General features: G+C 40.8%; 3 protein-coding genes across 4 annotated transcripts in view; 2 read left to right on the forward strand and 1 right to left on the reverse strand.

Moving 5' to 3' along the window:
• Positions 1–17,135, forward strand: part of LOC105395717 (rotatin) — a 31,575-nt gene that overhangs the window by 11,474 nt on the left and 2,966 nt on the right. Inside the window, exons 22-31 of the mRNA XM_048623750.1 lie at positions 50–193; positions 1,186–1,316; positions 6,656–6,767; positions 7,057–7,282; positions 7,506–7,774; positions 7,958–8,122; positions 8,450–8,734; positions 9,356–9,534; positions 9,770–9,971; positions 16,782–16,951. Coding sequence (XP_048479707.1) covers positions 50–193; positions 1,186–1,316; positions 6,656–6,767; positions 7,057–7,282; positions 7,506–7,774; positions 7,958–8,122; positions 8,450–8,734; positions 9,356–9,534; positions 9,770–9,971; positions 16,782–16,951 — 1,883 coding nt within the window. The remainder of the gene's footprint in view (positions 1–49; positions 194–1,185; positions 1,317–6,655; positions 6,768–7,056; positions 7,283–7,505; positions 7,775–7,957; positions 8,123–8,449; positions 8,735–9,355; positions 9,535–9,769; positions 9,972–16,781; positions 16,952–17,135) is intronic.
• Positions 2,348–5,090, forward strand: LOC125489041 (cytochrome P450 6a2-like). The gene is made up of 2 exons (XM_048623438.1): positions 2,348–4,042; positions 4,630–5,090. The coding sequence occupies exons 1-2, from the start codon at positions 2,728–2,730 to the stop codon at positions 4,812–4,814; spliced, it is 1,500 nt and encodes a 499-aa protein (XP_048479395.1). The 5' UTR covers positions 2,348–2,727; the 3' UTR covers positions 4,815–5,090.
• On the reverse strand, positions 11,411–15,818 carry LOC119693515 (uncharacterized protein K02A2.6-like). 2 transcript variants are annotated; one of them, XM_048623437.1, is made up of 2 exons: positions 14,680–15,818; positions 11,411–14,311 (listed from the first exon to the last, which is right to left on the reverse strand). In XM_048623437.1, the coding sequence occupies exon 2, from the start codon at positions 13,656–13,658 to the stop codon at positions 11,535–11,537; it is 2,124 nt and encodes a 707-aa protein (XP_048479394.1). In that variant the 5' UTR covers positions 13,659–14,311; positions 14,680–15,818; the 3' UTR covers positions 11,411–11,534. Both variants share the same exon structure in this region, with proteins under 2 accessions (XP_048479394.1, XP_037973160.2).

Consider the following 17,135-nt stretch of genomic DNA (forward strand, 5'->3'; position numbering starts at 1 on the left):
TAATGCGAAGCGAAGCGCGCGGGAACAGCTAGTAAAGTATAAATAAACAAATGGGTCTCCATCTTCGACGGCGCGACGGTGCTCTCCATAGTCGCTAGTGCTACGTGCGCACGCGCAGAGCTGCGCGCCGGCGCGCTGAGTGTGCTGGCCGCGTTGGCGCACCACGCCGCCATCTTGCCGCATCTCACTGACGGTACGTTGAAGGAAGCCTTGTCTCATCTGCAACAGCGATGGCCTCCTGCAGGTTGACTGGCAGAAAATGCTTTAAGAATGATGTCCACCTGTTTGTACATTATTACTATTGTGAATTGTTCGCGAAAAAATAAACCTTTTCCATAGTAAAAAGTCCCGTGACCAACAAAGTTTCTATGGAAAATGATATTTTTTTTTCGCGATTTTTTAAATTCTGATTTCAGTTTCGGGCTTAGATATAACATGCTGCACATGTAGTTTTCGGCTTATTATACCCTTTTTGCAACACCCTGTATAAATGGGGCTCGTTCTTCGACGGCGCCACGGTGCTCTCGAAGAAGTAAATTATTATACAGCGTGTTGCAAAAAGGGTATATTTAAGCTGATATTTTGTTCGCGAATTTTGACATTTATTTCTGGGCTTAGATATAACATGCTGCATTTGTAGGTTTCGGCTTAGTTATATTGACGGTACAAGGTGAGAAAAATACTTCTTGTCTCGCTGTTAGTTAGTAAGTAAACATAAATGACTACAAAACTATGAATTATTATATCATAGTTATAATTGAAAATCACACATAGGTAACTACATTCACTTATAAAGGGGATAAACCGCGAGTATTTTCCTCATAAATGAGAATTAATAAGGAAAATAATGGTGTTGACTAAAGATAAATTGACACTTTACATTTGCTTTGAAAAGCCTCGAGGAGATAACTGCAATATTTCTGAGAAATACTAACTAGAACTAGGAATTATCTAATTTTGTTATATTTTAAAGTACACAGTTAAGTTTGAAGAGTATATAATAGTAAAGAAAGTCTTCATAGTTAGTACATGAACATTACTACGACTTCTCTTGTACGATTACCGTTTTGATTCACGCGCCAAAATTCCTGTCGCTATTTATGTATGATATTTAGAAGAAGAAACATAAAGCCAATTTATTGCTTCAAATTCAGCCACATACTCCAATAAACGCACATATTCCAGCAATACCAGCCTCGTCCATATCTGGCTTCGCGGCGGCCATGTTTGCGGAGAAGAGAGAAGCGAACGCGGTCCGCGCGGCCGCTGCGACGCTGCTGACGGCTCTGTGCGCGCGCTCCTCTTCACATTCAGAGGTAAGTTAAATTTCATATTAGACCTACTATACTTATATCTCCTCTCCACATTCTCATTTAAGTTATACTTCATATTAGACCTACTATAATTATATATACTAAACGATTCAAATACTATTTATTAGGGTGATGGTTCCGATTCTGAAGGCAGGTCAAATCATAAATTTGGATTGTGGTAAATAATGTTTACGCAGCAAACCATAATGTGTAGGAAAGCCTCCCCCTCTCAAGTGTAAGTTTATCCGTTAAACCATTATAATTAATGATACTCTATTTTACAATTTGAATATTTAGTGTAACCTTTACCAGGATGTGAAAGAGTAAAAAAGGTAAGAAATCCTTAGCCCAGTAGTAGAAAGCCAATAAAGTTCATATAAAAAACCTTTACCAGCCTCAGTTACTATACACAAGTAGTGTAGTTATGAATATAGATATACATTACGAATTCAGGTGGATGTATATATTATGGACTTCGAATATAAATATTTGTAATTCTATTCAGGTAGATAAGCCAAAATATTTTTTCATACAATTCTTATTTGGCACGCAATATAAATAATTCAGTGTATAAAATTAATACTCCGTTGGCAGATCAGATATACAAAAATGACGTACCAACACGCAGATCTATATACAGACTGCTCCAAAAATGATATTACCTATAAGACAAAAGATAGTCAAACACAAATTTGCGAGAGGAAGTAATCTATTTATCTAAAATTTTCGAACGCCCCATCACAAAAGGTGGGTTGGTGGATCTAGATGGGATGTTGCGGCACCCGGTCAGCTTACAAATCTTATAATGCCATTTTTGGTACCACCCTGTAGTGCTACCATTTCTATCAATTGCTTTATTAATAGAGCGTATCTTATCAGAAGATTTTATGAATGAAATCGTGAAAAACCAGTGAAAATCCCGCTTGAATTAGTAATAGGTTTGTGTTTTTTTTCCATTACAAATCATAGGTCGCTAATGCTTTGTGTGGTGTAAGTACCTATTTAATTTTAAGTGTAGCTCATTAAATAAGCGTGCCACAATCGAACTGCATACAAACAGTGCGCACTAACTGCATTTAACGACTTGCAGTTTACTGCTCGCACATGACAGGTTAATGTACTGTGGACTTGCGTCGAAAGAATGCATAATAAATGGCACATAACTTTGAATACAATACTCGTATTTCGGAGTGGATTCGAATCACGCACGGGTGGAGTAGTGTGGCCTTGCGGCCCTTATCTCAGGTGAGCTCGCGGGGTGACCAGTGAGTGTGAGTCTACTACAGCTCCCGCCGCCGGCTATCAGCCATTCACTCGGGCTCCGCGCGCCGCCGCACACTCGTACGCCGCTTTGTTTACAAACTGCAGCCGGCTTCTCGCGCCTTCGCACGCCAACGCTAAACAAACAGTGATAATGTACCTCAGTGTCGTGTTATTAGTGATCATCCTCACACTTCTCCTCCTACTCACAGTTTTCCATTACACCACAAGTGCGAGAAAGTACTGGCTCCATAGAAATGTTCCGTACAGGGAGCCGTGCCCCCTGTTCGGGAATTTCGGTGCAACATTCACTATGAAGCGGAGCTACTCCAAAATGCTGGAGTATTTTTATACCAGTTTCCGTCACGAGAAGTTTGTCGGACTGTTCCAGGCGCGGCGGCCGACGCTCATGTTGATAGATCTGGATGTGATTAAAAGTGTGATGTCGACCGAGTTTTCTTGCTTCAACGATCGTATAATGGTGACGACAGATACGAAGAGAGAGCCGCTGCTGAGGAACCTGGCCAACATGAGCGGCGCGGAGTGGCGGGCCATGCGCCACGTCGTCACGCCCACATTCTCCTCAGCCAAGATGAAGGCGATGTTCCCGCTCGTCACGGAGTGCTCGGAAACCCTGAGGCAGGTCCTGCTCCAGCAGCCACTGGACGAGGTAGATGTGGGCAGCCTCATGAGCCGCTTCACCACTGACGTCATCGGTAGCTGCGCGTTTGGAGTAGACCCCGGTTCGTTAAAGGATCCAAACTCACCTTTCCACAAAATGTCGCAGAGAATGTTCAAAACAAGTCGTTCGGCTATTCTCAAGCGGTACTGTCGGGCGTTCTTCCCAAGATTATTTAAACTACTAAACCTCAGAACGTACTCACCTGACGTGGAAGTGTTCTTCACATCGATCATCAGCCAAGTTCTTGAAGAGAGACGCAGAAACAAAACAGATCGAAAAGACTTCCTGCAGCTAATGCTGAATGTTCAATCTACTGAAAAGGAAGTCACGATGACTGACGCTCTGATAACATCCAACTCGTTTATATTCATGCTGGCGGGTCTGGAGTCGACTGCTACAAACCTATCGTTTTGCCTGTACGAGCTGGCGAAGAACCAAGATCTCCAAGCTGCAATCCGGGAGGAGATACTCAGTTGTCTAGGGAGCCACGGTGGATTATCATACGAGGCGGTGAGCGCGATGCGACTGACGACGCAAGCCGTGTTAGAGACCCTGCGGCTGCACCCCTCCAACCCCATCACGACCCGCATGTGCACCGCCCCCTGCACCCTCCCCGGCACCCGCCTCACTCTACAGCCGAGGGAAAACATCCTCATTCCACTGATCTGCGTGCAGAGAGATCCGAGTCTCTTCCCGGAGCCAGACAAATTCGACCCGGATCGGTTTAAGGATGACGTCAGTCCGCCCGGTTTCCTTGCTTTTGGAGAGGGCCCTAGAAGTTGTCCGGGTAAGTTTTATTATGAGTTTTATTTTTATGTTTTCATAATTATTTTCTCACGGACCTTTTGTTTTATTAGCGAATGTTTGTTTAATAAAATAAAAATAGCCCGCTAGACAATACAACGTATAAATGTTCAATAAACATTATGCATTAAACAGTGACCTAATCGCCTGGTTTAACTTAACTATCGACATTAGACCACACAACGTGAATCAATATTTAGAATTACTATTATTAAACTGTGTTATTATACTTATTATCAGATTTATGGTTGTAACGATTGCACTGCAATCGCTCGTGCCGGTTCAATTAGTTGCATTGTCAATATTAATACGCATATCATTCATAATTTGTGTTATCATTATCATGAGACATAAGGTCAGTTATCAGATTAATGAATACGGGATTTTTTTTATATCAAAAATCATGTCTACATAGGTACATTGCGTAATGGAAAATGGAATATTTTAAACCAAAAACTGCATTCTTTACATACTTTAGAGTTCCCGTATACTGTTTCTTAATTCTTAAAATAGAATGCATCATAAACATGGAACTCATGTATGTATACTTATGTGTGTTTGTAATTTCAGCAGGTCGTTTCGCGCAGCTTATGGCTCTGGCTGGCCTAGCCGCCATTTTGAGTGAGTTCACCGTCGAGCCGTGTGCGAAGACCACCCCAACAATAGAATACGACCCTCGAAGTGTCATGCTGAAGAACAAAGGCGGGATCTGGCTACGGTTTTCCAGGCTTAAAAAAACAAGTGCAAATGTTTAGATCTTAGTTTAGGTTTTAATTTAAACAATTCAAGATGATGTGGATGATAAAGTGTGATTGAAATTATTTTCTGTTCTATATAGACCAGTTAAATAGGTCGCTTAGGTATTGATAGTTATGGCGAGATTTTGTACATTGAAAAAATGAGCCTTGATAGGTTCAATTTATATTAGTAGAACCCATAGTGGTGTAGGAAATAGCAACCTCTATCCGATGATAGATATCCCTAAATCATGAAAAATACTGTGTAAAAGTGAGGCTAGTTATTTTTAATAATATTATTGTAGTGGCATCTGCAAAAAGTTAATGACGAAAATTAACCAATTACTTACCTATAACTAACTTTATTTCTTGAAAAAAATATTGAGATACTTTAGTAAGTATTGACGTTTATGAATATCCAATACTTATTTATAAAACTTTAAATGCATTCAGTACAAAACAATTTAATCGTTCAAGTAACATTCGAACAAGTAATGGATTAAAGTAAGTTGTTCTGGTTATTGACCTTTACTTTTAATATCGAATTACTGCAAGTACCAACTTTGTACGCAATATTTTATGGTAATTTAAACTGAGGACTTTATCGTAAGAGGCGACGGCGCCGTGAAGCGTTTAGCAATCTGAATAACACGGCTAGAGTTCTTTGGTTTGATTCGTAGCCGGGCATAATATATTTTTTGTCACAAATATTTGTTCTTGGGTTGATCAGGGTTGAAAAATGCCATTACCCTATTTCATTGGCACTAACATGGCAAACGTTGGTGCAGTAGTGTGACTGTGTACCTCACTAATTTACTTCATTATTTATCATTAGTATAAGATGCAAATGTGCTGTTTATGTCTGTAACTGTATTGTATATCATTGTACCTACCGTAATTGTAATTTGTAATGTTACTTATAATGTACTTAAGATTATAAAGCTTTAACGGGTGTGATTAATTGTCTGTGTATTTACATAATCAGGCGTCATGAAAATTTTATTATTCACACGGTTAATCATTTGTAAGCATTCATAGTGAATTATTCAATCTTTTTATGTAAGTACTTACCCTGTTATGGGACGTTATTTGGCCTGTTCATAATATAGGTGGTAATGCATTGCACTCATATCTGTCTGAGTGTAGTTCCCTTTTTTCCATGAATAAATATGAACACCTAAAACGATAGTGTTTTTTATTTATTTAAATGGTATTCATGTATCGTTTTCGGTCCCTTGTTTATGTATGAAAATTATGTGTCGGTAACTTTAGTTTTCTGACGAATCACTTAATTTCTGATGCAATCCTTCAGAGAAATCCTAAGCGCTGAAGCTGAAATGATACCATCATAAAATGATAGGGCACCTAAGTAGTTTAGAATATTTTTCCTTTTTGTAATATATTTTAATTATTTTTATTTTAATTAGCCATATCGAAATACCCACAAAAATAATGTTTCATGCCAGGATTAATTATTTATTTTAGGATTCCCATTTATTATAGGGCATTTATTATAGTAAATCCATATATTTATATCTGTGGTTCACATACAACTCCCTGTAGTTAGAACTTAGTTCTAAAATAAAATAAAAAAGGAAAATTATATACCTACTGTATTTATAAGTACTGTGTGGAAGATACATGAAGTTGCTTATCGTGATATAAATGTACGTGACACTGTACAGCGAGAGATAGGTATAACGGTTTAATGCACTGAAACTTATTATTTTGGTTATATTATGACCTATCAAACCGTATCAATATCACCTTCTCAAATACTTATATTTATGATGTATTTATAGACACATAATAAAATTACATTAGAATCAATATGAATCCTTTCTTATATAATTTTTCAGGTACACGATAATGAGATACTTCAACGGATGCACGAATATTACTTCATGGAGAACTGCTTGGAAATACTCGTGGAGTTTTGCGAAAATAAGGCCGAATACGTTAATTATCTGGGTAAGTTCGAAATACCTGCATATGGAAAGTTATAAAAAAAACAGCAGCACAGAAATGGCATAGTGCGACTTATGCATGAGTTGTCAGTTGAAATATACTCTGCTTAATTTTTTAATATGTACTAAGTGTGATGCTACACGGACGTGTGCGTTACTTTAGCGTTAGCGCTGACAGTGAGCAGTGACGTTCCGTCGTTTTCATATAAATCTGTACGACCGGCCTCACGATGCGTTGCGTCGCCAGACTTCGCCCTAATACGATTTCAATCACAACATTTTCGTATTTCCAGAGCCCAACGTGCCTTTATCTCTCATGGAGCGCCGCACGGAGCTAGAGGTCCGGGCTATGAAGAGCGACGGTCTGCAAGTCACGCCATCTTGTCCGAAGTTCGGGAAAGCTCCTCCGACCACTGGCTTGGTCGTGGCGTTGGCAGACGTCATTTATAACGTCGTTGCTTTTGCAAACTGTCCTGTGCTGGCGTGGAATGAACAGGGACTGTTCCGGCTATTGTTCAAGTGAGTTTTGTCATATGGTTCTCAAAATATAGCTCTTGGCTAGGCTTACCTTTACTTTCATCACAAAATGTCTGTTGAAAAGAGGATATAATACCTACACTTACGAGCAATGAAAAAGTTCCACCTGCCATTGACGTTCCATATAATTATCACTGGAACTTTTTCATCGCTCGTGAGTATAATTAATTTTGTACATGTGAAAACTTTACATTCCATTTTTCAGATGCACATCCTGGTCATCAGCCGCACGGAGCGACAACGCGGCAGTAAGAGCGGCAACGTGCCGCGCGCTGGCCCGCGTCGCCGACGCACACCCCGCCGTGCGCGCCGCCCTCGCCCACACCAGGGACTGTCTGCATTCCCTGCTGGAGACTCTGGCGCCGGCTGATGACGGTAACATATGGACACTCTCCTGCAGCCGCACGGAGCGACAACGCGGCAGTAAGAGCGGCAACACCAGGGACTGTCTGCACAACTTGCTGGACTCACTATGCATGATGGACATTTTGTGCACATTTAGATAGCTTGAAAAACATTGGCCAGACACGCATCGCATTGTCATTTCTTATATAGACTGTAGGTCTACTGATAAAGGGACTGATCGCATCTTTGATAAATTCTAGACTTGGCATTTTAAATAAATTATTACTAAATTAAGTTTCCATTTTCCAGAAGACTTGACAAAGGAGCACATCTCAGCACTAGCACAAGCGCTACTCCTGCTATCCACACTGCTGAGGGAGCGAGCGGCATGCGACACCGTGTGGCGGCAACTCCAGGAGAACCATTCTGGGACCTTCTTCCATCTGCTGCTGCAGACCTTGGAGGTGGATGAAAGCGGTCAGTTCAGATAATATTCATATTTGTAATTGGTATGAGAGAGCTATTAAGTATATGAAATATTTTTGTTTGGTAAACATAGGGTTAGAAATCCAAGTCAATGGCAGCTGGTTCCTTAGGGCCTTACCACAAAAACTTAGACAGTATTTAACAGGTGTTTAGCGCTGTCAAACGCCTACAAAATCTGTCAAATTTCGTTTTAAACACTTGTTAAACAGTGTTTAAAGTTTTTTGTGGTAGCACAGTTAAAATTTAACCCTTTCAATTATTTTAAACTTCATTGACTTCCCAACAATTTTTTATTGCAATTTTATATCATACTTTCAGAGTTACAAGAAGCCGGCCTCTACTGCATAGCGAGCCTCACACAGTCGATATCAAAGATGAAGCATAAAGACGACACGACTGATGACTCGTGGATACAACTCATAGATAACTTGAAGTCACCATACTTTGAAATAGACACGCCAAGAGTGAGGGAAGACTTTTGTTCTGGAGATGGACCGGATAGCAATTGTCAGCCCGAGTATTTAGTCGAAGAGCTATGTAAAAACCTTATGTATCTTTATCAGAAGCATTCCGTCGATAAAAGGAATTTCCAAGCTAGTCCGGGTATGTGCATAATTTAATACAACTAACTATCAGTTTACAAAGGTTTGTAAAGAGTTCAGTTCAGTGTCATCATGATATAAGCATTTTGACTTTTCGACTTACACAAAGAGTCTAACATCGTACATCATAATGATGACTCTTTACAAGTTTTTGTAAATTGACAACTTTTTCCATGAATTTTAGGGTTATTATATAACTATACCTAAACACAATCAATAAATCAGATTTATCACGAAGAATGCATTCAATTATGTTTGATATGGTGATAATCTGTGACAGTGAATCATTATTGCCATACTCCATAAATAACACGTAGTGATAAGCATCTCCATATCATCAATATATTATTATTTACTTGGATTATGTAAAACGATACGTCATGTGGAACAACCCAAGCGTAAAACGATTAAATGTTTTGTTTTATATCAGATAAAAAGTAACGGATACGAAATTGCGGCCGTTACGTAAAATAAAAGAAGGAATAGAAGGAGTAGGTATTATTGAAAGACTTACTTATAAGTCTGTACGCTATTGTTTTTTTTTTCTATACCTCCGGGCCTTATATCCTCTAGCCTCAAACAGGCAATGAATCAAGTAATGCAATATTTCACCCTATTACAGAAGGAAACTGGACCCAAGCCTGTTCAAGCCTATCCTCCCTACTATCTGTCAGCGGGCGCGCGCGGCACTACGCCGTTCATCGCGAGTTCAACAAGACTTTACTGCTGACGCTTCAGGGGGTCAGAGACCACTTGTCCATGCACGGGAAGACTGCTGACGTTATACGGAACGCTGATAGTGTGAGTATAGTTGACATGTGGCATAAGGAAAAATTAACTTTATTTCCCAGAAGTTTCCCAGCCAAGCTTAAGCATCTGTAAATCAACCGAACTCTTGCTATAGGTATTTAAAAAAGTATACGCGCACTTTACATTACCTTGCTGACATTGCTAATTAACAATTTGATATCCTCAATTCCTCAAAAGCGCTACCTAGGTCTTTACACCTAAGTAAGTATATTCCATCCTATTTCAGAATCCTGTCCTCCTAACCCTCTACTGGCTGCTAACAACGATGGCTAGCCTCATGACGGAATGCGTGCGTGCGAAAGAGAGCTTCGCAGCCGACGGTATAGCTGTCTCGCTCCTGCGCCTGTGGCCGTGGTGCATGATGACGTCACAGCTGAGGACGGTGGTCGTTCAACTGCTACTGAGCTTCACCAATGGATGTCCGGCTGGTAAGTTGTTGATTTGGCTAGTCAGAATGGAGGCAATGGTTTTCTATACTTCTAGAATATTATGCCACAATCTACTGTTATAACAAAAACTTCTCGTGGCAGTCAACACTATATTATGTTATCCTTTGTTAGGTTCCTTTGGCCTTTAGACACTTTAATACTGTTAAGCATTCGTTTTAAGTATTCACAACGTAAATCCAACTTTGCTTATTAGAAAAAAATGCATCTGCACGTTAGTTGTGTGTGTGTGCACTGAGGGACCACATGTTTTTTTGTAGGTTTGGTAACTAAAACATTTAGTAAAAGTTGTAACTTAATTTGTAAAACGAATGCTGAAATTTGTAAAGAATTTATTCAAAAGTTATTCGACATTATTATGGTCCCTCAGCACAAAATTTTTTTTTCAAATTCTCGAAAAGTATTAAGTTTTGAGGAATCCTTTGTTACTTCACAATTAGTAAAAATCATTTAAAGCTGTACACCTCGATCAAAAACATAAATTTACTTTGATTATATCGTATTCCAGTAGTTTTTATTTGTCTCTGAGGGACCACTTTTTTTATAAAATACTATTGAATCAATTTTTTTCCTTTGGACGTCACTCTTTGGGCCACCCTGTATAAATCATATATTGAAATCAATGAGCCGTTTTCCTTGACAGTTGAGTTTTTGTTCAAGCCGATAGATGTCGTGACAACATAGTGCATCTGAGTTGTACCAAAAGTCAAATATTGCACACAGAGAGCAAAGAGGTTGAAGTTTTAAACTCAGAATAAGAACTCACTACTTTTAATAGTATTTCTATTTAGTCTAAGTATTAAGTAAAGTAGTTTCTATTTAGTCTAAGTGTTAAGTAAGTCTAGTATATATTAGTGGTTCTAATGTTCTATTAAAGTCTAGCGAAGTAAAACACAGTTGATCGTTTGCACATTTATTCACGACTGGCGCAACCTACCCACACATTGATATAGTAATACGACAGATACATCACATTCCTTCACCCTTATTTACTAATTACTAAGACTAATACCTATAACACCTATCAAGTTATCACTAATCCTCATGTTGGTTGGTATACATAATATAAATATAGGTAAGTACTTAGATCTCTGAAATGAACAGCAATAACAATAGTAAGTACTTATACCTACCTACTCGCAAAGGGATTTGTTAGGAATACAATGATAAGACAGTAGGTACTTTGTACAATACCAATAAAGAAAACTACTTATTTTAAATTACATTATTGTAGACAGATCATAGTAGTTAGATCATGATTTATAAACAACTATAATATGAACCGTAGTGTTATGGTCTGTGGCAAGACCTTATTAAATTAATGACAAAACAAACTTAAATGTACCTACATTAATTAGATACGTTTTAACTAATACTGATGATCGAAATTACATCTTTACACTGTCTTACAATACGTATTGTTATTTAATGAAAACAATAAAGTTATAACATGATAACAACAATGAAACTAATGTTTATGATTACATTTTATTATTAATTACCTAAGTATACCTATTTGTTAACTGTAAGTACATACTAGCGAGCCTAATCAATTTCACCCCAACCATATCTAACTACTGGTTTCCTGGTTCGGACTGGGTACCTACTACTGCTAGGTGTCGGGTCATTGCCCGCGGCTGCCCCCGCGGCCGGCGCGCCCCCCGCCGCGGCCGGAGCCTCGCTCGCCGGCGGGCCCTGCTCCGAAGGCGCCCCACCAGCCTCTGCTGGAAGCTGAACCTGTGAGCTCGATGCCTGCTCGATCTCTCTCGTATCATCCATAGATGATTCTACCGGGCAAACCATTGAACCCCTAGATCTACGTCTTAATTGATCGATATGTCTATGTACTCGTGAACCATCCGCTGCCTCTAAAGTGCAATCTGACCTGCCCGAGCGACCTGCCACTATTCCCTTTGACCATTTACGCCCTGGTCTATACTCCCGGAACCACACTTCATCACCAGTAACTAACCCGCGTACCGTACCCCCTGAATAAACTACCTGCTTATTTTGTTCGATCTCCACCTTTGCAGTTCGATCAGGTTTCAAATTATCTAACCTACATCTTAAACTGCGACCTTGTAATAACTTAGCCGGGCTCTCCCCCGTAGTGCTATGTGGAGTGTTATTATAGTTTAATAAGAATCTTTGAATAGCAACATCAACGCGTTTGTTTTCACAGTTAGCCTTCTTAATTACCTTTTTAATAATCTTAACGGCATTTTCGGCCGCGCCATTAGAGGCAGGATGATATGGTGGTGTAAAGATGTGTCGTACCCCATTAGACGACAAAAAGTTTTCGAATGACTCACTGGTAAACGGTGGACCGTTGTCCGTAACCACTTGTTTTGGCAAACCCCAACGGGCCCACGCTTCGCGTAATTTATCAATCGTTACATCAGACGTTGTTCGCGTCATCAAGAAAACCTCGATCCATTTAGACCGCGCATCCACCGCAACCAGATACACCTTTCCCCCTATAGGGCCTAAAAAATCTAAATGTACGCGCTCATAAGCGCGATCAGGCCAGCGCCAAGGGGAGGGCGGCGCGGCGGGCGGCGCGGGCGCCACCTCCGCGCACACCTCGCACGCGCGACACCGCTGCTCGATCTCCTCGTCGAGCCCGGGCCACCAAACATAGCTCCGAGCTATTGCTTTGGTCTTAACAATGCCCATGTGAGTCTCGTGTAACTCACGCATGACCACTTCCCTACACGATTGCGGTATGATGACACGATGACCCCACATTACGCACCCTAATTCATCATATAGCTCATGCCGTCTATTATAATAAGGCTTTAATTGATCTATCTCCACTGTTGTAGGCCAACCATCTCTAATGAAGCTAAGTACCCTACTTAATATTGGATCGCGTATTGTATTTTTCTTAATCGCGTTATTGTCTAAGAGCAACGCATCCGACGCAAAATGAAGATAAGATTGTTCAGGTGATTCAACTATTTTAATTGAATCGTGAACCGGTAACCTTGACAGAGCGTCGGCCCCATTATCGTTTGTTCTAACATATTGTATCTCGTAGTTATACGCAGATAAAATAATTGCCCACCTTTGCATGCGACTGGCAGCCATCGAGGGTACACCCATTTTCGAACTAAATATGCTGACCAGTGGCTTATGATCCGTTTTAAGAATAAAATTTCGCCCATACAAATATTGATGAAACTTTTGCACACAATATATAATAGCTAAAGCCTCCCTATGTATTTGCGAATAGTTAGTTTCTGCGTCATTGAGTTTACGTGAAACGTAGGCGACGGCGCGCTCGCGCCCCCTGGCGTCCCGCTGCGACAACACGCCGCCGACGCCGCGCGCGCTGGCGTCGCACGTCAGCACCAGCGGCAGCGCCGGGTCGTAGTGTGCCAGCACCTCACTGCTCAACAGGACCTCTTTCACCTTACGAAAAGCCATTTCACACTCGTCCGTCCAGGACCAACGCATTTGTTTCCTCAACAACCTATACAACGGATATAGAATGTCGCTAATATTCCTTACAAATTTCGCATAAAAATTTACCATACCTAGAAACGCTCGTACTTCCGTAACATTTGTAGGTGTGGGCATTTCTTTAATAGCTTCTAATTTCTTAGGATCCGGTCTTACCCCATTTTTGTTAATGATAAACCCTAAGTAGACCACCTCATCCGCCATAAAAACACATTTCTGTTTTTTTCAATTTAAATCCATTACGACTTAATATTTCGAACACGGCATTTAACGACTTTAAATGTGATTCTTGATCTTTCCCATAAATTAAAATATCGTCTAAAAATACTTTAACATTAGGAACATCTTTGAAAAGATTTGTCAGAATCCTTTGGAAAATACCTGGTGATGAAGCTAAACCATAAACTAAACGGTTATACCTAAACAACCCTCTATGGGTATTAATAATCGTTAAATCTTTAGAATCATCCAGGCAAATTTGATTATATGCCTGTGAAAAATCAATTTTTGAATATTTTTCACTTCCGGCCAGGTCAGAAAATAACTCTTCCATCCTAGGAATTGGATATCGATCGATCATTAATACGGGGTTCAAAGTTACCTTGAAGTCGGCACATAAGCGCAATGTACCATCACTTTTGTTGATCGGTACCAACGGTGTAGCCCAATCTGAACAATCCACGGGCTCAATGATGCCGTCCCTCAGCATGGCATCGAGCTCCAGGTCCACTCTCTCCCTCATGGCGAAGGGCAGCGGCCGCGCGCGGCAGAACACCGGCTCGGCGCCCTCTCGCAGGCGCAGCCGCGCCGTGCCGCCCGTGTAGCGGCCCAGTCCGCCATCCAGTACGTTTTTATGTCTGAGGAGAATATCATTCAATTGTTTACACTCGCTAGTAAAATGTACCTGATCATTACAATTACCGAAAGTAGGTATAGTTACAGACAGTTCAGTTAACCACGACCTACCTATTAACGACGTTACACCCTTTTCAATAACAAACAAGTCTAATTGCTTTTTACAACCATTATATTCAACCTCGGGTTTTATAATACCTAAGGGTCGTAAGCGACTTCCATCGTAGAATTTAAACACGATATCACTCGGTTGTAACACTAAATGACTAAACATTGTTTCAAAAGTTTGTTTACTTATGCATGAACTAGATGACCCCGTATCGATCTCCATGATTAATTCTTTACCATCAACCGTAACAGGCATGCTTACCGGTTTATATGATCTCAGAGCCATTTGAAACATCGGTTCTTCTTCCTCCGAGTGGTCGCTATCGGTTTGCGCCACGAAATTTGCGTAACTCGATGTAGCCCGCCTTCCGCCATTGTTGCCATGGCCCGCGCGCTCTCCACGTGGCCCGCCACCACGCCATGCCCCACCCCCTTGCTGGTTTCCAGGGCACATTTTTCGTAAGTGGCCCACCACGTTGCACCTTCCACACTTGAGTCGTTTATAGCGACAAACTTTACTGTCGTGATTATTGCCTCCGCAACACGCGCACACAACCGTGCCCTGTGACGTTCGTTCCCGCTGTGAGTCTCCGCCCCCGCCGCCGCCCGCTCTCCGGCCCGAGCCCGAGCCGGCGCCCGCGCTGCGCGACGCCGCCATCTTGTGCACCGCGGCCTCCGCTGCGGCGCCCCCTGGCGTCCTGGACCCGACCTCCACAGCTGCCGCATCACGTTCTGCTGCCTCTAATGAACAGGCTAATGATATTGCCTTAGAAAATTGTATTTTCTCCTCCGCGAACAGCCTTTGACGAATTACGTCCATAGATAGACCACACACAAACTGGTCTCTTAAATTATCGTCCAGCGCACTACCAAAGTCACAGAATCTAGACAGTTTCTTTAGCACCGCCACGTATTGTATGACTGACTCACCACTTTCTTGCCGTCTTTGCCGAAATCGATACCGTTCCGCCAGTATGGAAGGCGTAGGTTGCAGGTGATCTTGAACAACCTTCACCAGCTCTTCGAGTTTCAGTTGACTAGGAGATTTAGGACTCACTAGATTGACCATGAGCTCGTACGTAGCCTCACCCACCACAGCGATTAACGTCGGCAATTGCAAGTCCTCTTTGATTGCGTTGGCTTCAAAGTACATGTGGAGCCGCTCGCAGTACAGAGACCAATTCCCGTTTTCCACGTCAAATTCCCCGATTTTCCCAATCGACATGTTGACAAAAACAGTCACGCACTCCATTTTTTTCCAATCGTCGCCAAATAGTATATATTAGTGGTTCTAATGTTCTATTAAAGTCTAGCGAAGTAAAACACAGTTGATCGTTTGCACATTTATTCACGACTGGCGCAACCTACCCACACATTGATATAGTAATACGACAGATACATCACAGTTCAGAATGTGTATTTTTCAAGCGTCGTTGCTGTAGAGAACGCCTGAGGGCAGATATATAGAATTTCCTCTGTGGAAATAAGATGTGAGCTGCACAAAATCTGTGTTCTGAGGGTTTGACAGTTAGTACAACTCAGACAACGCCATCTGTTTCTCCAAAAATGAAAACTTTTTTTTTTAACAAACGGCTCATTGAGACTTTTTTTAGTATGCGGTCACCCTAATAAATAACATAACCTAAAATTGCAATATAAGGGGATTGGAAAAAATGTAATAACTTGTTGAATGAGTGATTAATCCATGATAAATGATTATTTTCCTTTAGTAAAACCATTTTTATAATTTGTAATAAGTGCAACATAGCAGATTTCCTTGGAATTTTTGATATTTTCATGAATTTATAATTCTATAGTGTGTGAACTGAGGGACCACAAATTAATAGGAAATTTATGAAATTTACACTTAATTATCTACTTATTTCACTGTTATAACGTTTCTTGTAACTTTTACTAAATCGTGCAAAAATCTTATGTTGTTTAATGTCATAATTAGTATTTTATAAGCCAATAAAAAGTGGTCCCTCAGAGACAAATAAAAACTACTGGAATACGATATAATCAAAGTAAATTTATGTTTTTGATCGAGGTGTACAGCTTTAAATGATTTTTACTAATTATGAAGTAACAAAGGATTCCTCAAAACTTAATACTTTTCGAGAATTTGAAAAAAAAAAAATTTGTGCTGAGGGACCATAATAATGTCGAATAACTTTTGAATAAATTCTTTACAAATTCCAGCATTCGTTTTACAAATTAAGTTACAACTTTTACTAAATGTTTTAGTTACCAAACCTACAAAAAAACATGTGGTCCCTCAGTGCACACACACACCGTTAGTTGCATGAGTTCAGGTAACCAAATACCATCATAACATCCCAATGTTTTTTCACATTCTCCCAGCCTGGTCAGCGATGTCATCCTGCGTCGGCGGCCGCAGCCTCATAGGCGAGGTGTGCGCGCTGGCGTCCCGCGCGCCGCCCCCGCCCCGCGCCCCGCCGCCGCCGCCGCCCGCGCTGCAAGTACTCACGCACTGCTTGGAGAACCACCACTGTCGCGCGCTGGTGCTGAAGGTATGTGGAATATACCACTCTCTTCTACACTGACGGGCAATGAAAAGGTTCCATTGAGAAAATCACCAAATTACTCCTAAACGGAAATAACTAACTTAATGACGCCTTCTGCAAAATTGAACTAAATTTAACGGCGCATCAGAATATTACCTAAATAAAAATAGATGTAAAAAAACAGAAATTA

The sequence above is a fragment of the Plutella xylostella genome, chromosome 10 (genome assembly GCF_932276165.1).
Source record: "Plutella xylostella chromosome 10, ilPluXylo3.1, whole genome shotgun sequence".
Taxonomy (NCBI): Eukaryota; Metazoa; Arthropoda; class Insecta; order Lepidoptera; family Plutellidae; genus Plutella; species Plutella xylostella.